Here is a 24,066-nt window from a genome sequence, read left to right as displayed (position 1 = left end):
TCTAGTCCTTTTCTCAAGGAATTCACAATCCAGGAGTTGGAACTTCTTGCTAGGAAAGAGGGGGAGAGGGGAAAGCCAGTGAAGAAAGTAACTGCATAGAAAGTTAGGAGTTTCCACAGCATGGATCCTAACTTTAGAATCTAGGCAACAATTGATTTGGTTTTCACTGCTGCTGGGGTTTCTGTTTCTCAGCCGGTCCTTTATTGCTTCTCCTTGGGGTTTGTCTCTAGGTTACTGCTCTTTTCTTCTTACATACTCTCGCTGGGTAAGCTCCTTCACGTCCACGGCCTCATCTGTCATTTATACATTGATGTCTTCCAGATTTGCTCAGACCTTTCTCCTGGGCTATCAGGTTTGCATCATGATGGATCTCTGTTTGGATAATCTGTAGACATCTCGAGCCCAGTGTGTCTGAAACATAATCTCTCATTTCCCTTCTACCTGTTACGCTGTTCCTACTTTTGAGTACACAATTTCATTTATCAGCGTTATCATGCAAGCCATAAACTTCCCCCTTCTCCTTAACCCTCCACACCCACTCACTCACCAAGTTCTACCAATTTTATATCCTAAATATTTTTTAAATTCATAGACCTTTCTTTCACTGCCTTGCTTCAGATTTCATCGTCTCTTCCCTGAGCAGGAGTCACAGCTTCATAACTAATCTTGTGTCTTGTCCGTCAGGTTAATTTTCTATGCAAGTGCCAGAGCAGTCTCTCTGAAATGCTAATCTCATCAGCAACTTTGAACTCCGTGTAGTTTTAGTTACTAACTACATGTTCTGCTGTTTCTTGTTTGAGTACCTTCTCTCATGCTGTCTCTTCTGCTTGCAAGAGATGAGTTTGTTTTTTGACCCTTCTTCCAACCATCCAACTTCTCATCTTTTAATTTTCATCTTAGACCAGGAATAATAACAATAGTAATAATAGTAAACATTTGTATAGTGCTTTACTATGGGGCAGGCACTGTTATTTGCTCATAACCTCACAATAGTCCTATGAGGTAGGCATGAAAATTATTCCTGTTTACAGATGAGGAAATGGAGGCACAAAAATTCTTGCTTTCCCTGGTCCCGCAGTGAGTGAGTAGCTGAGTCCAGATTGGAAGCCAAAGGCAGTCTGATGCTTGATTTCTTGCTCTTAGTCTCTCCTACCTACCCTTTCCCAACCTTCTAATTCCCTCCACTTCCCCCACTTCAAAGGTTGGTTATCCTCTCCCTGTTTCTGTAATAACCCATGCATGCCTGATGTCAGTCTGCAGTCCATAGGACACATCTGGAACCAATTTTATTTTAAACATTTTTGTTCAAGGAGCCAGCATTATAGATTATTTAGTTGCCAGCTTTTTTCGCCCCACCATTGTTAAGGTGACTAAGTTGAAAGTGATCACTTCCATTATGTTGATCTTAGTCATCTCTATGAAACCTTGTCTGAGTATCCAGTTTCATTTAGATATTTTTCCTTTGTGTTTCCATGGTACTTTGTTATAGAATCCTCTAGCATTGCTCTCATTCTTTATTGTGACCATTTATGTACTTGTCTTTTCTCCCTTGCTTGACTGTAAGCCTCTTGGGGCTAGGGACTGTGACTTATGACTTTATATGCCTAACTTCCAGCATGTGGTAGATATTCACGCTTATTGAATGAATAGCGAAGTGTCTTTATACCCATATCTAGACTAATGAGAGAAGAGGATTAAGAAAAGCGTGATGAAATGGACTTAAACTGGCAATTTGAGGCAGCGTATTGTGATTGTTTGGAGCAGGGATTCTGGAGCCAGGCTGCCTGGGTTTTATCCTGGCTCCACCTCTGACTAGTTATGTGGCCTCGGGCAAGTCTGTGCCTCAGTTTAATGACTTGTAAAACATGAATAATAATAGAATCTACCTCACAGTTTTTTGTTTTTTGTTTTGAGGAAGATTAGCCGTGAGCTAACATCTGCTGCCAATCCTCCTCTTTTTGCTGAGGAAGACTGGCCCTGAGCTAACATCTGTGCCCGTCTTCCTCCACTTTATGTGTGGGATGCCCACCACAGCATGGCTTGCCAAGCAGTGCCATGTTCACACCCGGGATTCGAACCGGTGAATCCCGGGCCGCCGAAGCAGAACATGCACACTTAACGGCTGCACCACCGGGCCGGCCCCATACCTCATAGTTTTATAAGTGACATAAGTGGTTGCTGCATAAATAAGCAACCTTCTGGAATCCAGAGAATTGATTATTCCACTTAAATTGTATTTTGTGAAACACTCCCACCCTAACTGTATAACGTTATAGGTGGAATGAAGCCAGCCCTGCTGCTGTAATCTCATGTTTGATCCATGTGCCAATGGTTTTAAAAAAAAAAAGTCAGTATAGAAGGTTATAAAAAGTATCTGGCAAAGTTAGTGCAGTTGTTTGTTAATAACAATAATAGCAGCATTTATTGAGATTATGAAAGCTCCATTGAAATGAAAGTACAAAGCACCTTTCAAAGTCACATAAAAATAGTTTGGGTATTATCTGCTAATTTAGATTATCTCAGTGCTGTCCTCCATTCATTGAGTTGAATGAATGAGTTTGATAGTTGACAGCTTATTTATTTTCCTTCCAAAAAGATGTAGCTAGAACAGGAAAAGTCAATAATATTGCATCTTGAATTTGTATAGTGCTTTTTAAACTTTTTGTAAGTCTCCCTCTGAAGTGGCTGAGTAGGACAGATTATGGATGTTTTCCTGCTGAGGAAACAGTGTCTGAAGCATCTGACTTGCTTGAGGTCATCCCATAGCTAGTCCCCAGGCAGGCTAGAGACAATAACCTGGAATTCCACATGTGTGTAGTAACTTTAACTTGCGTAGTTCTAGGAACCAATTTCTATGTTTAGTGGCCTTAAAAGAATAGGTAGTAATCCAATCAAATCAATCAACATTGAGGGTTTGCTGGCAAAATCTTGATACTATTAAAATCTTCTTTGTCAAAAAAGGAATTCCTTGTACCTCTGTCCTTAGAGGCTGAAGCGTGCACAGTGATGGAAGTAAAATGTGCAGTGAGATGCTTCTGGCCTTTGAGGGAGATCGTATGAAGCACAAACACACGCAGGTTTTCAGTTGGACTGTGGGCTACTCCCAGTCACAGCCGCCGCCTCACGTGTGGTTGGAATTGAGTTTGAAAGCTAAAAAGGCCCTTCTCACAGTTCAGCATCCCCATTCAACACATGCAAAAAATGAACTGATGTGTAAAACAGGTTTAAAGAGGTTTAAGGAAGTGACTTGTCCAAGGCCATGTAATTGGGTCCCTGGTAATTAGGGAATTCAGGTTTCCTGAGTGGTGCTTGCAATAAACTGTGTTGCTTCCCCTAATTGACGATGTGCTTAACCTGAGAGCCAGGTAAGTGGAAACATAACTGTATTGAATTCTGTTTGTTTAAGCAAACTTCAAATATCAAGGAGATAATCAAAAGGAAATAAATCTTAGCCTGTAGTGGGAAACCTGTCTGCTGAACCAGCACCATGGGTGAGGGGCCGCCTTTTGGAAATTCATAATGTAACCCATTGGGAACAAGAAAGATTCCTTTGTTTGTCTATTCATTCTACGCTAAGCTCTTATTGGATGCCAGCCACAGTCTACTAGAAACCGGCAGCACAACGATAAGACAGTCAGTGTCCTTAAGGACCGTAGGGTTTACAAGAGAAAACCAACATATAAGCAGATTATTATTTTAAAAAACAGTGTGATTAGTTCATTCATTCAGTCAGTCTTTAACATAGCAGTCAGAGAGATCCTTTTCAAATGTGAGTTAAATCATATCACAGCTCTCCTCACAATCCTCCGGTGGTTCTCCCTTTTGCTTGGAGTGAAAACAGAGTCCTTAACTGCGAACTTAACCGCTATGCCATAAGGTCACCAGTTCGGGTCCCGGGTGCGGACATGGCACCGCTTGGCACGCCATGCTGTGGTGGGCGTCCCACATGTAGAGTGGAGGAAGATGAGCACGGATGTTAGCTCAGGGCCAGTCTTCCTCAGCAAAAAGAGGAGGATTGGCAGTAGTTAGCTCAGGGCTAATCTTCCTCAAAAAAAAAACAACAACAACAACAGAGACCTTAGAATGGCCTGCGAGGCTCTGCACGGTTTGCCCCACTCTTCCAGACCTCCTCCTCTACTGCTTGCTCCATTGTTCGACTCCTTGCTACTTCTTGAATAATGCCAGGCATGCTCCCTGTGCTTGGCGACGTTACTTCACTCAGAAGTCCACATGGCTTGTGCTCTCATTTCCTTCAAGTGTTAGCTCAAACGTCACCTCCTCGGTGAGGCATTCCTTGAATACTTTATGTATAGTTGCGCCCATGGTGCCAGCACCTAGCATGCCCCATCGTTCTTCCCTGCACTGTTTTTCTCCATAGCACTTCTAATTTACTGTACAATTTACTTGTCTGTTTTGTTAGTCTCCCCCATTAGAACGTGAACTTCATGAGGGCAGGACTTTCCATCTGCTTTGTTTTCTGCTGTACTGTCTGCATCTAGAACAGTGCCTGGCACATAGTAGGCATTCAGTAAATATTTATTGAATGAATATGTTCAATAAACACTTAGCACCTCCTGCCAACAGGCAATGTGCTGGATTAATTACTTTGTAGAAGTAGCGATGAAGTGCAGCGCAGTGGGACCACAAGAAAGGGAGCAGCCAGCCTGGTCTAGGGGATTCAGTAGGGAGCTTTCCGGAAGAATTGACAGTGGAGCTGGATTTTGAAGAGTGAGTGAGAGGTTGCCAGGTGAAGGAGGATGGAGAGGCTTCAGGTCAAAGGGGAACTTGGAGGGAATGCAGCTTGCCTGTATCGTAGTAATTTGGGCTTTGGTTCTCCTTGAGATAGGTTACAGTTTCAGTAAACTGATACTAGGGATGGAACTTTGTTTAGTACCTTATGAGCATAGATTTTAGTAGCAAAGTTGTATGGTTTAGTCTTGGTATAAATAGAAGGGATATAAAACCCCCCTTTCTGAGGGAATTAGAAATTACCACAGATTTAGTGGCTTCACAGAACATATCATTACAGTGTGTCTCAACCTCAGCATATTGATATCGACGTGTTAGGGGGTATAATTCTTTGCTGTGGATGCTATCCTGTGCATTGTAGGATGTTTAGCAGCATTCCTCGCAGCCTAGACGCTAATAGTACCCACCCCCAGTGTGACAACCAGAAATGTCTCCAGACATTGCCACATGTCCCCCAGGGAGCAAAATTGCCTTCCATTTGAGAAGCACTGTGTTGCTTTTGGTGGGGTCTAGGATTCCTGTCTCAGCAGCTTTACGCATGGTTAGGGGAGAGAGGTTTATGTCTTAGTAGATGAACTGCATTTCTGAATCTAGAATTGGATCAAAAATTCGAAATTGGCACCTCCTTAAACATGATGTTCATATATAATGACTATATTTAAGGTAGTAATAAAGTGCTTTTAAAACAACTTTGGGGGCTGGCCCAGTGGCGTAGTGGTTAAGTTCACGTGCTGTGCTTCAGTGGCCCAGGGTTCACCGGTTCAAATCCTGGGTGGGGAGCTACAGACAGCTCATCAAGCCATACTGTGGTGGTGTCCCACATACAAAAAAATTAGAGGAAGATTGGCACAAATCTTAGCTCAGGGACAATCTTCTGCACCGAACAACAACAACTTTGGACCCTGGGGTTTGGAGAAGGGTTCATAGAGGGTGAGAGATTTGAGTTGGACTTAGATTGGCACAGATCTTAGCTCAGGGACAATCTTCTGCACCGAACAACAACAACTTTGGACCCTGGGGTTTGGAGAAGGGTTCATAGAGGGTGAGAGATTTGAGTTGGACTTAGATTGGCACAAATCTTAGCTCAGGGACAATCTTCTGCACCGAACAACAACAACTTTGGACCCTGGGGTTTGGAGAAGGGTTCATAGAGGGTGAGAGATTTGAGTTGGACTTAGAAGAATAAGGAGGAGAAAGGCACATCTCAGACAAAGGCAGTATCATTACCAAGGGCTGGACTGTGTTCTGAAGAGTCCTGGGAGTTGCATGCTGGGGAGAAGAGGCTGGTGAGTGAAACTGGGCTATAGAGAGTCTTAAGTGTTGTAAGTGAAGGTGAAGGGGTTTAAGCTGTTTTTCTGCACTATGTATTTTCATTTCTATTGCTGCATAAAAAATTTCCACAAACTTAGTGACTTAAAATAACACAAATTTAATATCTCTCAGTGGGTCAGGAGTCATGGCTTCAGCTGGATTTTCTGCTGAGGGTCTCAAAGGGATGAAATTAAGATGTCAGATAGCTCCAGCCTCGTCTGGAGGCTAGACTAGGGAAAGATCTCTTTCCAAGCTCCCTCTGGTTGTTGGCAGAATTTAACAATATGACTGAGGTCCTCATTTTCTTGCTACTTGTTGGCTGGGACCGCTCTCAACTCCTGGAGGCTTCTCTTAGGTCCTTGCCATGTGTAGCTCCATAGCATGGCTGTTTGCTTCTTCAGGGCCAGCAGGATCATCTCTCTGGCTTGGATTCTCTCTCTTCGGTTGCCTAGGATGGCATCTTACATAATGGAAAGTAATCGAGGGAGTGTCTCTCCCGCCACCTTTGTTATACTCTGTTGTCTAGAACCAAGTCAGGTTCCACCCCCACTCAAGGGGAGGACATACCACAAAGGTGTGGATACCAAGAGACAAGAATTTCTAGAGCCATTTTAGAATTCGACTTCCATATATGCTTTTAGCTCCATGAAGGCAGTGGCGAAGTCTTTCTAAATTTTTTGCTCAGCACTGTATCCCTGGGGCCTGGTACATAGTAGGTGCTTTTTAAATATTTGTTGAATGAAATCAGTGAATGAGTATTTGGTAGGCAGTTGAGTGCTCCTATGCTGGTAATTTCACGTTGAGAAGCAGTCTAGTTTCTTTGGCATTATTCATTTCTTCACTCTAGGTAAAACTAAGTAAAACCTAAAATTATTTGTTTATTATCACAGGTGTCAATCAAATCTATTATGTCAGAGACAACACCCACTGGAAAAATAATTTAGGGCTACATTGCACCAAACTAGCAGATTTCTTCTAACAGCCAGAAATGTTGGCAGTTTTAGAGTTTTGAGGGTGGTGGGTGATTAGGTTGTCAGAAGTTTCACAGCTATTGCTAGCCTAGTAAACATTATTTCAAAACACTTTGAAAATACTGCTTGTTTTATAACAGCTGTGTAATAATGGAGAGTTTAGTCTAACTTGTGCTTAGAACTTTATGTATAGTTTGGTGTTAATAATTACAGTTCTTCAAACTTGTCATAAGAAACCTCTACTGAGCAAAATTTAGATCTTGAGTTGTCCATTGATAAAGTGCCGTTTTGTCTTCACAAAATCAGATATTTCTGACACCAAAGAAATGTGTTTTTCCACTAGACCTTGCTGTTCACACTGGGGTTATGAGAACCCAGTATGTGCCAGGGGTACCAGAAGTCACAAAGTGAGCATGGCACATCTTCCTGGAGTATCCATTTTAATGAGATATTCAAAGGTAAAACATTGTTTTCTATTTAAAACAATTACAGGTGCAATATATTATAGGACAGGATACGAAATACGAATGAATTCTAAAAATAAATTTCTTATAGCATATTACTTTAGGTGGCTTGCCCTGCTTTCTCTCATACCTTGGTTTATGGTCACCGCCCTCTGCCCTTCAGCAGCGTCAGTGGACAAAGTTTGAGAGGCACTGTACTCTCCTAGGCTCCCCTGAACTGCATCTTGTCAGATGGTAAGATTCAGAGACATTTCAGGTGCAGGTTAGTGGTACAAGGAAAGAAAAATTAAGGGTCAGCGTCCCTTTGTCCAAAGGAGCCATTTGATAGAAGAGGAGACCTGGTCTCCTGGTAGACTGGTGGGTGGGGGTGGGGGCGGGTCTGGCTGGTCTTAGGTGGCCTCAGTCACTCATCACGGGGCCTCAGCAGGATAGCTGGAATGACAGACAGCTGAGCCTCTCCATGTGGTCTCTTGTCCCAGCTTATTCTCATGATTCAAATGTGTTCCCAAAAAGGCAACAGCAGAAGCTGCACGGTCTCTTGAGGCTGTGGTTCAGAAGTTCCATGTTACTTCCACTGCGATGTTGTTGGTCAAAGCAAAATCACCTTGTGAGCCCAGGCTCAACGGGTGGGGAAGTAGACTCCGCCTCTTGATGGGAGGAGCTGCAAAGACTGACCTTTTAAAACTCCACAGTGTGACCTTGGGCAAGTTACTTAACTCCTTTAGGCCTTAATTTATTTTAGTCTATAAAATGAGGATATTAATACCTGACTCTTGGGGTGGTGATAGAATGAAATACATTGTTGCATCAAAAGTACAGCTGATAGTAAGAGCTCAGTAAATGTCACCTATTACTGTCCTCTGTGGGTTTCTGCCTGATGAAAGCCTAGCCATCCTTAAATGCGCCTTTCTTCCTCCCTGAAGCCTGTGTAACTTTCTTGTCTTTTGAAAAACATATTGTCCTAGTGTCTCATTTGGTGGCCAGTATGTCTTGCCTTCTGTTACTGTTGTGTGTGTACCCTGCATAGCTCATCTGCTGAAGTTTGTAAGCCTCTGGAGGGTACAGGCTGGTGTTCATGCCATTTTTTGTAGGATTTGCAGTGCTTAGGTCTCAATGACGTTCAGTGAATGAATCCCGTCTTATTCAAAAGATACAAGCATTTCTTTTCTGTTGAAATGTAGTCTAGTAAGTAATTTTCGTGAAAGTATAGAAATAAAAATATGAAAAGAAAAATTAGACTCTCTGGATATAGGGTCTCACTATATACTAGTTAATGAAATTAGGCATATTCGCATGGAGAAGATCTTAATTCCTTGAGGGGGAAAAAAGTTCAATTTTTGTCGGTCTGAAAAATAAATGAAGATTTAATTTAGAGTTAAATTGGAAAGAGTTAGAAAAGAGATTTAAAAGAAAGTGTGTTTTATTTTAATGGTCATTTCACTTGTTTTCAAATTGCAGGAGATATGAATTCTGAACTTTAACCAGATCAAAGAATGTTGCAATCTTAGTTAAAAAAACAAGGTCTGTTGGTTTTTATTAAATGGAAGACTTTGTATATAATAAAAAGGCTTTTGTTTGTGTAACTTGTGATTGTTCCTTGTGCAAAATAAATGTGAGTAACACTCTGCGCAAATCCTGTATAGGAATCAGGTTTAACTTGCCTAATGCTAATAGCGTGAAGTCGGGGTACAGTGTGGAAAGATAAAAAAATCTCGCATCTGCTGTTACATGTTGTTAACTCCCTCAGCAGACGTTAAATCATTTCAAGTACACTAATAGTGTGGGAGGTAAATTAACTAACCATTAACAATCTTATAAATACACAATTAACACGCCAACATTTATATGACACATTGATGGGGCAGCAGTAATTTTTGATTGGGAGTTTGCAGACCTTTGAGGAGCCTCAGGCTGTTGCTTATCCAGACAAGTTTTCACAGATTGCAGGTGAGCGGGTTGAAGTCTGTCTGGCAGAGGGAAGTAAGTGTATAGAGTGTTTTGAAAGTGCAGGAAGGGGAATTTCCTTTTAACCTTTGTCTGGATTTGAGCATTTTAAGTCATGTTGCTGCCTATCTGAGGTCCTTAGGGAGTGGAGAAGTATAGAAAGGGCTCATTGCTTATGGTGGGGTTATTTAAAGAAACACAGAACATTTCAGGTATAGACGTAGCTAAAGTTACATGGATCCCTGGGGATTCTTAGATACTTTGACGTAACTGGGAATTTGAAGTAACCCTTCCTCTGCGGTTTCAGGTCAACAAGTAGACCATCTCTGAAGTTCCTTGCCCATGTAAAATTTGGGACTTGTTTTTGAACAACCATTACATGTGCTGCTTATTTCTTGCTATTGTACAAATCACTGTTGCACTAGTGGAGGGGAAGCTAAGGGTCTGGTTGGCTGCATAATACATTTACAGCCTTACATTTTCGCAAAGACCCATGGGAAGAACTTCTCTCAGCTGACTCTTGATCCAGTATTTTCCTATGACTCCGGAACCCAAAGTGCTCAACAACAGGATTTTTTTAAATCATGTTTATTATGACTGTTGTAATTCTTTGTTTTCTTTATTTTGAGAGGCTGTATAGTGGTTAAGATCCCAAGCTCTTGGATTTGATTCTCTCTTTTGTTACTTATTAGTTATTTGGCTTTGGGCAGGTTTCTTAACCTGTCTGTGCCTCAGTTTTTTCCATCTGTAAAATGGGGATAAAAACAGTAACTATCTTATAGGGTCATTTTGAGAATTATATGCATTAATCCACGTAAAAAGGAAAGAACAAGTCCAACTTTTGTAGTAAGTTAAGCTTAGCTATTATAATTGCTTTTTGCTTCTAGCATTCTGTAGTCTACCTGTAGCGAATGTACAAAGTCTTACTGGCTTATGGATTCATCCTCAATTACTTCCCCTTTGCTACTTTTCTCATCTGCTTTTTTACTATGTTGTACCTTATGTTTTTCTATAAGCCATTGCAAATAAAGTTTGGAGGGTGTGTGTGTATAAAGTTATTATTAAAAATATACTTGCATTATGACTTGATACCTTTAAAATCTGCTCCCCTGTTTAGGGCATGTTCCAAGTTACCACAGGTGGGTTATGTGACCATTAGTGAACACAGGTTAATGAACTTTAATGAACACAAATGAACGTTACAAACACAGTATATAAAGTGATAATAGCATCCACATTGCACCTGGAACCATACTTAGCCCATAGGAGGAACTTAAATATTTGTTGAATGAATGAATGAAATGTAAAAGGAGACCCACCCAGTACGTTAAAAATGGCCGTGTCATTTTGGGACATCTCTTACTATCCTCCCACTCTGCATTGATGTTGCTATTGCTTCCAGTTTTAGTAAAACAAATCTTTATGCTTTGAGGAACCTGGAGTTTAAAAAAGTGGGACATCATAGAGGAAGAGACTTCCTGGAGCCTGACATGATTATTTATCTGATAGCCTAAAGGTATATGAAAAGGACCTGCCGTCTTGGAGAGTCAAGAATTGGTGACATCCAGGCAAGTCTTTCAAGGCTCTAAGAAACAGTGTAGTAGAAGTGTAGAGCAGCATTTCTAAACCGTTCTGAACTCTGTTATATATTGATGCGTTTTAGTATTCCTAGAGGAAAAAATGTTCAGGGATCAAATAAGTTTGGAATTTGGGATATATTGCATTACTAGATTCCCACTCTTGGACCTTCACAATATGTAAAAGCTTTCAGAAGTGCTGTAATTAAACAGCAAGAAGAAAACCTGTTTAATTTTGTTTAATCTGGGGCCAGCCCGGTGGCGCAGCAGTTAAGTTTGCATGTTCCTCTTTGGCGGCCTGGATTTCGCCAGTTCGGATCCTGGGTGTGAACATGGCACCGCTTTTCAAGCCATGCTGAGGCAGGCGTCCCACGTATAAAGTAGAGGAAGATGGGCATGGGTGTTAGCCAGGGCCAGACTTCCTCAGCGAAAAGAGGAGGATTGGCAGCAGATGTTAGCTCAGGGCTAATCTTCCTCAAAAAAAGAAGATAAATAAATAAAATAAATAAATTTTGTTTAATCTGGCATTTCCTAGAAATTTTTTTAAAAATTTAAATTTTACGGATTCTGGTAAAATATATATAACAGAAGATTTACCATTTTAACCATTTTTAATTCTGCAGTTCAGTGGCAGCTTATAAGTGTATTCACATTGTTGTGCAACTGTTGCCACCATCCATCTCCAGAACTTTCCCGTCTTCCCAAACTGAAACATACCCATTAAACACCTACTCCCCATTTCCCCGTCCCCCCAGCCCCTTGCAACTGCCGTTCTACTTTCTGTCTCTGAATTTGACTACTCTGGGTACCTCATATAAGTGGAATTATACAGTATTTTTCCTTTTGTGACTAGCTTATTTCATTTAGCATCAGGTCCTCAGAGTTCATTCATGGTGTAGCATGTATCAGAATTTCCTTCCTTTAAGGCTGAACAGCATTCCATTGTATGTATATACCACATTTTGTTTATTCATTCTCTACCATGTATTTTTAATGACTGTGTAGTATTCCATTCTATACATGTGTCATGGCATATGCACTGTAGATGGATGTTTAGGTTACTTTCAGATTTTCAGTATTACAAACAGTCCTGAGATAAAAATTTTTTCATTGTTATCACCTAAGAGCAAATCCTAGAAGTGGGGTTGCCCAAAGGGTATTCATGTTTTACACTTTGGTAAATTACTCTATTACCAAATTACTCTAAAAAGTCCCAGTTTTCATTCCCTCCTGTAGTGCATGAGAGTGCCCATTTTTCTGAACCCTTGCAATATTAAGTTTTAAAATCTTTGATCTTTGTATGACTGATCAGAGAAAATAACTTCTTTTCATCAGTGTTTAGAATATCTGTCTTAGAAATCTATCTTCAAATGCTCATTTACTGCTCTTAGGGTGATTTAAAACATATTCTTTTGGTTCAGGAAAGTAGTGTTGGAATAAGTTGATAGCGTCCCAAGGTAACAGTTTTGAAGGGCACATTGAAGAGAAGCTCTTATATCTGTATTAATAAAAAAAGGGCAATCCTTTCTTTATAATCACACTTATACATGACATGCTCATATATGACTAATCTCTACAACAAAATTGTATAGTCCATGCAAGTCAGACTGCAGCATTTATTGAATTCCTGCCATGTTTAAGATCCCTTGTTGCCAGAAGGGATGTGGCGTTATGGCCGCTGTCCTTGTGGAACTTGCAGTCTACGTTCTCAAGTACATGTCATAGGAGGTGGAAGCTACGTTTCCCAGGGCAGTCCTATGGGAGTTCCGTATCAGAACTGGTATTGAAAAAATATTTGTTGAGTGAATCATCCAGATTCCTCACTGTATGAAGTCATAGTGTACTAATAGGGAAGATATCTGCTCATGTTGGGGTGTTTTGGGGCCTCTGCTGTAAAGATAAAGTTAGGGAGCTGTGTGTGCCTTTAGAAGTGTTTGTGCATAACTCTCTTCTTCATAAGAGATGATGGAGCAGATCCGTTTTCCTGAAAAAGATTCTGTTGAGGGTACTTCAGTATACTTTTGTTGCTTTGCCCTTTGACTTTTTGGCACCAAAACACCCATTGGATGTGTGGCTTGTCACTGAAGCCCTTGCTATGAAGTTGAAAGCACCTGCCCCTCTGCTGGCGCCCAGTTGCCTTACTTTTGCGTGGAAGAGGCATGCTGTGATTGCTCTGAGGCTGTCTGCAGCCCTGGCGGTCTGTGATGCTGTGATTCTGTTACAAAACAGATATGCTCATTTGTAAGGAATTCTATGAGTGTATAATCTCTTTGTGGTTATATAAGAAGTTCTGATTTTTATGAGTGTATTTTAAATGCTCCTCTTTAATTCTGTAATTTTTTCCTGATTAAAACACTTTAAATGCTGAGCTGATATTGTTTCAGAGACTAAATGTCTTTGAAATTTGACACTTAGAAGAATCCCATGGTATTAGGAGATATACTAGGTCTGTAATAGGGTATAAACTTTTTGATTTAGGTATCCCTTACTCACTTTTGCATTTCCCATTAGCCTCAGTGTAAAATAAATACTCAGTGAACATATTTAAAGGAAAAAAATGAAGATTAGGGCTGGCCCCGTGGCCCAGTGGTTAAGTTCGCGCGCTCCGCTGCAGGCAGCCCAGTGTTTCGTTGGTTCGAATCCTGGGCGTGGACATGGCACTGCTCATCGAACCATGCTGAGGCAGCGTCCCACATGCCACAACTAGAAGGACCCACAACGAAGAATATACAACTTTGTACTGGGGGGCTTTGGGGAGAAAAAGGAAAAATAAAATCTTTAAAAAAAAAAAATGAAGATTAATGTAATTCACTTTTTTAGAGATGCTCCTCAGTTGAACTTCCTCTTAATTTCAATGTCTCTATTTTGAGATTCACCAAGTGATCTCCATAGAATGATATGTTACCAGACAAAAATTTTTAAAACCTTAGTTAACCATAATGGTTTATTAACTAGATTTCCCCCTCTGTTCCTTTTCTAGGAGAAACAAATGACAAGAAAATCTGGCATTATAAGTCTTTCTAAAAATACATGTCTTCTAGGACTGTTCCTAGGAACATATTCAGTCCAGCTTTCATGTTCCTTGCACTTCATAATGATTTTAGAGGAGCAGGAAGGTGACCCAGATGACCTGCAGAGTTCTCTGTCACAAAGGAAGCACACTGTTTACCTGCTGTGAGCTTGCTAAAGAAGGATGGATTGTTGATATATTTTAGGGTTACTTTAAAGAAGAATTGTAAGCTGAAGTTGGTAATATTTTTACCATCATCATCATTATTAATAGCAGCTAATATTTAATTATGTGCATGGTATTCTTTTGAGCACTTTACCTGCATTATCTCCTATATATCCTCTCATCCCTGAACCCCCATTTTATAAATGAAGAGACAAAATAGGTTTAAAGAGGTAAGGGTTATTCTGACCAAGACCACTTAGCTAGCAAGTGGTAGGGCCAGGATTTGAACCCAGCTCCGCCTGTAGGGCCTTAGGTTCCTAACCATGCTTCTGTAATATTGTCTTTGTTGAGTATTCCCATTTAACTGAGGGCATACCATCTTGTTCCCAGAATAAACATCATTACGGTTTCAACAGGATTCAGGAAGCAGTTCGTATAATTAGGTTTCTAAAATAAAAAATTAATCTGGTAGCAGACAACTTTGATTAATAAGTTTTATTCTAAAAGCACAATAGTATCTTAAATCAGAAGAAAGGAAAATATATTTATTGAACAAAATTACTTTGCTGGTACATTTTTGTAAAATTCCTAGTAACTCAGAAAACATCACCTGTGCCCTTTAAGACACTTGACAACCGTGTGACAGGAGAGAGGGAAGTAAACTGAAGAAACACAGTTTCATACTTTAGCACATCATTTGTGGAAAATACAACTTGTTCCCCCATCACCTTGTAAAGTAATGAGAAGACCGCATGGGACGAAGGGAGAAAGAAAGAAAAATTTATTGTTTTAACAGTAGTTATGTGCTTTGAGCGGCCTAAGAAGTTACTGTTATTTGTTTTGCAAGAGAGCAAGCCATCCTCTCTGATACCATGGAGATCTCATTGACTAGAGCTGTAGCCCCTAGTGCTTATAAGGATTTCCTTTCAGCTTAGACTTAATCTTTTTAAGCTCCTAGGTACAGGGATGAATGTTGATTTTCAGGGTAGCATTTTACCACATTGAAGTTGTTTGAAAAATGATCCAGTCATTTTCTGCCTTATTCTTAAATATTGCTGTGTACATCATGTTTCTAGGTAGGTGAGCCCGTGAAACAATATGAAGAGGAGAAAATAGCCTTTTAAGGAAATTGGCCCACAGAAAGGATGGCCTTCTTGGACAATCCAACTATCATTCTAGCTCATATTCGACAGTCACATGTGACCAGTGATGACACAGGAATGTGTGAGATGGTTCTCATTGATCATGATGTTGACCTAGAGAAGATTCATCCTCCTTCAATGCCTGGAGACAGTGGGTCAGAAATTCAGGGAAGCAATGGTGAGACTCAGGGCTATGTATATGCCCAGTCAGTCGATATTACCTCAAGTTGGGACTTTGGTATTAGAAGACGCTCAAATACAGGTAAACATTGCCTTTTAGTCATGTCTTCTGAGTTTTAAATCAGTAAACAATCTTACAGACTAATGCATAATGTTGGAATAGGTTTAATGGGGAAAGTTTCCATATGTTAACAGGAATATGAATGTATTACACTGAGTCTAAGCAGCGTCTCCATCACTGTGACTGTGAATAGAAGCTCTGGAACGATGCTATTAGAAGGAAATAGAAGACGAATCAGTGAAAAAGTTGGCTATGAGAGGCATGTTGGATGTTCTGTTTCTAGAAAGTCATGTAGAAAGGGGAGTGGACTTGTTTGCAGTGTCTTCACAGAGCAACGTTAGTCCCAGTAGGTAGACTACCTGAAGGCAGATTTCAGGTTGACATCATAAAGAACCTTTAATACAGAGAGCTGACCAGCCAAAGAGTACTGCTGCCTGAGACAGTTCTTGCCACTGGAGGAAGTAGGGGTGGGGGTGGGAATTGGAGGGAGACAGCTGAATATTTATTAGGGCTGCTTTTAATAGGAATTCCTACAGTGGGTGTGAGATGAGAAAAGGTGCCCCCGTTTATGATATGTTACCTTTATTTTCTTAAGTTGATCTCTACCCTTTGATCTTTGTGGCTTGAAAATGCTCAAGTTTTGGGGGTGTGTGTGTATATATATATATATTTCTAGTCATTAGCTTTTAAAAGCTTATCGTTGCCCATTTTCCAGCTTATATTTTTTGGAAGGCTTTCAAGGGAAATGTGATGAACCAAGGCTTTTACTCAGATAAATTATTTAGAATATATATTGTAGTTCTAATATGACAAAGTACTCTAGGAGATAATTTTTTTTTTAGATAATCAGAAAATATAATCTCCTAATCAGTAGCAGTAACCTGCTAATTACCAGGAAAAGTAGTGCTTGAGATGTAGTAGAACACTGAAAATACATGTTTACTTTCATAGTCCAAATGTAAAATATACGTAAAGGAGTACTGCAGGGAGAGAGGGTACAGTTTACAGGGAAAGGCACGGTAAGGTTTTGGTTCAGAATTCAGCATTCTGTGACATCTACAGAGAATAATTTGCTCTCATGATGAAAATAATTAATAGCATTTCCCAGTATCTAAAAGAACTTTTATCAAAATAGGATTTGAGTGAAGGTTTGAATATAATTTAGAACCATTGATTCTTAGTTCCCTAGTTGAAACTGACTTCCTTGCAAGTTATTGAGATGATATCTTATATGACAGGTTGAATGGATTTCAGTAGGAGAATGCTGCTAAATTGAGAGCTTTATGATTATATTACTTTGGCTGTACCCTTCACATTTATTAATTGCAATTGAATGTATTTTTCTTCAGTGGAATTTGGTTAGATATAGTGACATTGTCAGAATGCTTTTGCCAGCATAGTTTAAATTTCTGGTGAAATAAGCTTCAATATTTCCTACCACATTGCTAAGGCAGGAGTGTATGATTTCCTGCCTTGAAAGTGGTTGAAAGAGAAATTTATTTTGTTTATTTTTTATTATCATTGTGCTAGAATAGGGAGTTGAAGATTAGCAGAGAAAACTAATTTCAGGAGATGGCATCATTTGTGATTTTCTTTTCCATTGTGGTCTCTGTGGCAGCTACTGTTAATGTATCTGGACAGTATGTCTTTCAAAGATCAGCTCACTGATTTTGAAGGTTGATCAGCCAGTAGTAATATAATCACAAATGCGTAATTTTAGGTGATGCTTTTGTTATTATTGTTGGGCTGTCTTAAGATAGCACTTAGATGCTAATAATTAGTAAAGATTGTGGGGTGTCCTAGTGACCAAGGAATTTGCTTTTTAATCCTTTCAGCATATCTTAAAATTTTGTATAAGAAAAATAGTTCTTTTTAAGATTTGACTAATGTTACAAAGATACAAATCATTTATTTTACTACCTATAAACTGTTTCAGCCCACTGAAGAAAAGCTATGCTAATTTATATAGCTTTGACATTTTATAATTTTCATGATTTTTAGATAAAGGATTTTATATTTAAAACTTTAATAGTCTAGTCTGAGTTCATTTATCTTTAATTTTTGAAACGGGTAGAGTAATTCATAACAGTAATTTTATTCCTGTAATGTAATATTCACTTCAGTTCATTTGTGCATTAAAATTCCTTTAAGACCGTTATTAATGATTTATATAATGAAATGTCATATTAATCACAGAAGTTTTCACATTTTATTATTCTCTTCCATGTTAATACTATCTTTATGATCTCTATTAATGTTTTATATCCTCTAATTTCAATTATAAATCAAGAATATTTTTATGTTTTTGTTGGTATTTGCTTTTCAGGGGTGCCACCTTTAAAATTTTATGACTTTTTCTCTACATATGCAATATAAAACATCTTTATTCATATAAAGGTAGTTAATTATGTCTTTGTTTATAGTAAACTTTCATTGACAAACTTATAGTTATAATATTTCTTTTCAAGCTCAAAGATTAGAACGACTCCGAAAAGAGAGACAAAACCAGATCAAATGCAAAAATATTCAGTGGAAAGAAAGAAATTCTAAGCAATCAGGTAAATGAAAATAATTTTAATTGTTAATTTGAGATTTACCTATTTAGTTTATATTGTTGTATAAGAGCTTTTATTTTTAATTCATCTTTTTAATTCTCTGGGTCTCTACCTCTTGTGTTTTGAGCTTTGAATTCTTTACTTGAGCGCCTTGGCCTTCTGAAGCTGTGTGTTCTTTAGGTCTTGTCTTTTTGGCCACTCTTCATTCTGGGTCACAGGAATTGATGTGTACAAGGCACATTTTGTACAGACTGTTGTCCCAGTATCTCGTTCTTAGAGCCAAGGAGAACCTATGATTTGGATAGGCCTCTGGGTTATAGTTCCTCCTGGCAGTTCCAACCTGGCCTTTCCCTTGCCTCATTAGTGATAACAGTCTTTTTTGTATATATGCTAATTCTTTTCCTTTAGCTTAAAAACCGTTATGTTGCTGGTGTTATTAGCATTTGTAGTATTTGTTCATATGGTATATATATTAAAAAGCCGGCCATATTATATATTTTCAAAGCTTCAATCTCAGCAAGAAGAGAAGACTTCAAAAAATTTTTCAAGGGCCGGCCCCGGTGTCCTAGTGGTTAAGCTTATCACGCTGCACTTCAGTGGCCTGGTTCAGTTCCCTGATGCAGACCTACACCATTTGTCAGTGGTCATGCTGTATGGCAGCTCACATACAAAAAGAGGAAGATTAGCAACAGATGTTAGCTCAGGGGGAATCTTCCTTAGCAAAAAAAAAAGAAAGAAAAACTTCAAAATAAAATGCTATTAAAATATTTTCTAATGTTTATGTCATGTTTCCCAGACCTTCTCTTTTTTTCTCCTTTCCAAGAAATGTCTGCAGTCTGTCTTCAGTATCTTCTCAGCACCTCCCAGTCCCACTGGGATACCATGTGATAGATGTCCAATCAATTGTTGTTGACTGGCTCCATTGCTACGTAATATTTATACAACTAACAATATTAATCATTATTCTGTTAACAGCAGCACCTACCTAGTGCTGTTCTAAACACTTATACATTACCTCCAATGCAATGATCTTATAGGATGTAGGTGTCATTGCTGTCATTAATAGATGAGACAGAAGCTCAGAGAGATTTAAATTGCCAAAGTTACAAGGCTAGGAAGTGGTAGTGCACTGAGCCATGTTTTGTATCTAGCACTGTCTGCATCTAAAGGCCAATCTCTTTCTGCTAAACCGCACTACATAGAGGGGTTATTGCTTTCTCCTACTCTGAATGTAAACCCAAGTGTGCTCAATGGGTATGATTTTCTTAATGATTGCTTAATAATTTCTAAATGATGACTGTGTAGAACCAGAAATCTCAATCACTTCTTTCTCTTATATCTCATGTCTCTGAGTTCCTATAGTTCTTCTTGGATATCTTTTTAGTTTTGCTCTTGATACTTAAAAAATCTCCCTAGACTGGTCTTTTCTGTTGATCCTGTTAATACTACTCTAGGTTGTATTTAGCATAAACTGGAAAACCTTTATATCATTTATCTTATCCACTTTCTTCAAATTTTTTATGTATCTTAGTGCCTTTCTTATTACTCTCAATGAATACAGAGCCAGTTTATCTAAGCCCCTACCTCCAGCTACCTTTTGTTTTTCCTTCTTCACTTCCGTACCTTAAAAAAATTATAAATAAGTAAAATATAGGATGATAGAGCTCCTCAAATGTAACTGCATTAACCCCTTTTACAATGTGAGAAATAAGTTCTTCAACTTAAATTTTGCTACATCTAATAATCTAATAGATACATCTAATAAATTTTGATTCCTCTCCCACTCACTCTCTGAAGTGCAATTCACTTTAACTTCCATTCAGTGCTTCACAGAATGTGCTGGAGAAATAAACAGTCCCCTTTTTGCTTTCATTTGTAACCACACTGTCCATTATATGTATATACTTCTCTCTCCTTTGGTTTCTTTCCCTCTTATTTCTCTCTCTTACTGATTTCAATAACTGACTCTGTGATCTTATTTCTGGAAAAGCTCCTTAAAGTGCCTTCCATGCTTTGAAATGTTGACCTTGATCCTGGCCAGACCAGGAGCCTGCCTGGTGGTCACTACTGATGCTTAGAGTGAAGCTCATCAATGCACAAAGGAATGTCTTTGAATTCTTTGTTAAGCTAGGTCCAACATTACCCTAACTTGGCACTCTGGGCATCCTGAAACATGTTAGAAGAGTGGAGTCAGCTGTTCACTAAACATCTACCTGGCAAACCAAGCAGCCTTCTGTTTTCACACATCTCTCAAGTACATGCTCTCTTTCGGCAAGAAATGCCACGGCCAAATCCTTTTGATCTTGATTGGGAATTTTGGTTAGGTAATTATTCATTCTCACATTCTTTTTCTGCCATTTACTTTTTGTTAAAATCCTTTTTCTTCCCCCACTGAGGAAGATTTACCCTGAGCTACCATCTGCTGCCTTCTTCCCCTTTTGTTTTTGTTTTTTGTATGTGAGCCGCTGTCACAGCATGGCCATTGACAGACAAGTGTGTAGGTCTAGACTTGGGAACTGAACCCAGACCGCCAAAGCTGAGCACGCAGAACTTAACCACTAGGCCACTGGGGCTGGCCCTTTCATCTGTTTTTTTAATCTCAGTTTTATTTCATTCCTCACTAGAAGAATCATTGTTAATGAATGTAATGACAACCCCTGGAATATTCTTCTTCCACGATTATTCTATCTAAATCCAGTCCATCCTTTAAGACATAGCATAAGACTTTTGGTGGTGAACACAATGCAATCTATGCAGAAGTCAAATATAATGATGTATGCCTGAAATTTATATAGTAGTGTAAACCACTGTTACCTCAATAAATAAATATATAAGACACAACATAAATGCATCCTTTTCATAGAGGAGTTGGAAGGGATCTTAGAAGCTATCTGGTCCCTACCCTGAAGTTCTTTCTGAACATACTGATGCATATGCCATGAGACCATGTGATAAATGAAATACCTTAGAGTAAGATCCTTTTAGTATTTCTGTAACTAAAACTGCATGGATAAATGTGAAGATGGTGTCATTGAAAGACAGCTTTGTCAGGAATAACGCCAAGGTCCTAATATTTTTAATTTTATTATTTTAAAATGGTATGGTATCTTGTTTACAAAATTAGTTGTTACTCCTATTCATTGAGTCATTTAACAAATGTTTCTTCCTTAACTTCTTTGTGCCTAGTGATTCTGTGCTGGGTACTTGGGAGAATATGTGATTCCTGTCCTCGAGAAGTTTGAAGTCTAATTGGAAGACAAAGCTGTTTACACATGAAGTTACATAATAATGCAAAACAATAATGTAGTTTATATCAATTCTTTATGATTTTTCCTGAAGTTTTCTTTATGTAACTTCTATTATTGATTTCTTAACACAACGCTTCCCAGATAGAGTGGCTGTATAAAAATCAGAAATGCATCCAAAAGTGCATGTTATAATGGCATTCCATATAAATTTCTAGGCCCTACCTGTGGAATTCCTTATTAATTAGATATAGTTTGGGGTCCACAAAACTGTATTTTTCAGAAACCTCCCTGGGTGATTCTGATGAGCAACTAGCTCTGAGGACCACCGGTATATAATACGCCGACCACTAAGTTGGCTTCATCTTCATGCAAGTGGAACAAATTAGCTGTTAATATTTCTTTCTGTATTATAAGTGAGAAAACTGGAGCCCAGAGGCTAAGTAACTTTCCCATGTTACTTACTTACGAATAGTAAGTGGCAAAGCAAGAATTCTTTTCCTGGCCAGTCTGACCCCAAAGACTGTAGTCTTTTCATTCTGCTCCATTCTTTCCCATACTGCAGACAGAAAGGAGCTGCTCCTGGAGCTTGGGGTATTGAGGAGTCTTTGGAGTTCCTTCGTTCCTTTCCTTCTCTGTGTGTCAGCTACAACCAGGGTTCAGGAAAGTTACCAAAGGCTCTATATTAAAAAAGAAAATTCATTATAGAAAATCTGAAAAATAAAAATGAAAATAAGCCAACAATAATCTCACATTCAGAGGAAATGCTATTGTTAACATTTTGATGTATTTTAGATTCTGTTTATATATGGATATATATTTTAAATATTCTAATCATGTCCTATGATCTTTTGTCTATTTTTTGTATGCATAGTAGTAGATGAATGCAACATTTTGTCTTGTCTTCATATTGTTCCTGCACTTTTGCGTTTCTTATTAAGGTTATTTCTATATGTTTTGTATTTCATGTTACCTCATAAATAGCATCGTCTTCCCCATAACTTTCTTATGCTCTTGTAAAGAAATCTGTTGTTTTTATATATCCATTTTGTATCTAGCCACTCACCGAACCCTTATTAGCTCTAATAAGCATTCTCGTCTTCCTGAATGCTGTAGGATGTGCTTTCTCATAAATCTGATGAGAATTAAATGTCTAGGCTATTGTTTTTTCAGTTTTGTGCTTGTTGGGGACTGCCAGCTGTTTATATTGGTTAGGACATTTCAGTTGCAAAGAGCAAGTGAAGTTGAAGAGCAGCTTAAAGTTGAGCAGTCCACATACAGCTGCGCCTTATCAATGGCTTGGAACCAGGAGGAAGGGCCCTCATGACCTCTCCTATCTTTGCTTCTTTGTGCTCATCTCCTCTTTCCTTCTTCCCCATTGTGCTCCCTAGCCCCACAACTAGTTTTTCTACTTCTCTGGTCCAGAGTTATTCATTCAACAAGTAATTATTAAGCTCCTACAGCATGCAAGGACAGGTAGGCACTGTTGTAGGCCTAGGGGAAGGCCTAGGAGTAAACAAGATGAAGACCTTGCCCTCACTGAGCTTGTGCGGGAGACAGTTAACAAACAGAGTATGTCCAAATGGGACAAGTGGCACAGAGAAAAATATGGCCAGCTAGGGGGATGATGAATGCTAGATAGGGGATTTTGCTATTTTAGATAGAGTGATCAGGGAAGGCCTCATTAGGAAGGTGATAGTTGAGCAGAGATCTGAAGGAGATGAAGGAGGTGAGCGTTCTAAGACAAGGGAACACCGAGTGCAAAGGTTCTGTGGCGGAAGTGTGCCTGATGTATTCAAGAAATGGCAAGGAAGGATGCCTGTTGGTTAGAGTAGAGTAAGTAAGGGGAAGAGTGGGATCAGAGAAGTAAGTAGTGGAGACCTGATCATGGAGGCTCCTGTAAGGAATTTAATTTTTACTCTGGGTGAGGTGATTTGATCAGAGTAATGATGTGATATGTGAGTTACTTTTTTTTTCTGCCTTAAATTTCCTTTAAAACAACTTTTTATTATAGAAAATTTCAACATATACAAAAATAGAGAGAATGGTATAGTGAACCCCCACACATCCCTCACCCAGCTTCAGCCCTTATCAGCATGTCGCCAGTCCTGTGTCATTTATACATTCACCTCCCCTCCCCTCCCAGATTATTTTTAAGCAAATCCTAACTGTCGTATAATTTTGTACCTAAATACTTTTGTGTTTTTTAACACAAAAGAAAACTGCAGTACCACTGCTCTCCTAAATATTAGCTGGAATTCTTTAATATTATCAAACGTTTCCCTCACTGTCTCAAATTTTTCTTTATTCTTTTGTTTTCCTCCCATTTCGTTTGGTCAAGTCTAGATCTAAGGTCCACACATTGCTTTTGGTTAACATGTCTCACTTCCTTTTTAATCTGTAGATTCTCTTTTTTTTTTAAGATTTTATTTTTTTCCTTTTTCTCCCCAAAGCCCCCCAGTACATAGTTGTACATTTTAGCTGTGGGTCCTTCTAGTTGTGGCATGTGGGACGCCTCCTCAGCGTGGTTTGATGAGCAGTGCCATGTCCGCGCCCAGGATCCGAACCAACGAAACACTGGGCCGCCTGCAGCGGAGCACGTGAACTTAACCACTCAGCCATGGGGCCAGCCCCTCTTTTCTTTTCTTGTAATTTATTTGTTGAAGAAACTGGGTCATTTGTCCAGTAGAAT

General features: G+C 39.1%; 1 protein-coding gene across 34 annotated transcripts in view; it reads left to right on the top strand.

The window, feature by feature from the left end:
- The window catches only part of MAPKAP1 (MAPK associated protein 1), a 225,504-nt gene that overhangs the window by 12,971 nt on the left and 188,467 nt on the right, over positions 1-24,066 (top strand). For 18 of the 34 annotated variants that reach the window (XR_011533591.1, XR_011533589.1, XR_011533592.1 and 15 more), the window contains exons 2-3: positions 15,268-15,595; positions 18,043-18,132. The exons of 9 other annotated variants lie outside the window; for them this stretch is intronic. Coding sequence is in view for 16 of the 25 variants with exons in the window: in XM_070596496.1 (XP_070452597.1) it covers positions 15,337-15,595; positions 18,043-18,132 (349 nt within the window). In the remaining 9 variants the exon portion in view is untranslated. Of the gene's footprint in view, positions 1-7,363; positions 7,490-15,267; positions 15,596-18,042; positions 18,133-24,066 lie in introns of those variants that run through there. 7 more of the 34 variants (XM_070596497.1, XM_070596505.1, XM_070596508.1 and 4 more) reach the window with 2 other exon arrangements.

This window comes from Equus przewalskii, chromosome 26, assembly GCF_037783145.1.
Source record: "Equus przewalskii isolate Varuska chromosome 26, EquPr2, whole genome shotgun sequence".
Lineage (NCBI taxonomy): Eukaryota > Metazoa > Chordata > Mammalia > Perissodactyla > Equidae > Equus > Equus przewalskii.
The sequence above is the reverse complement of the archived record's forward strand: the minus strand, read 5'-3'. Positions and strand labels throughout refer to the sequence as shown.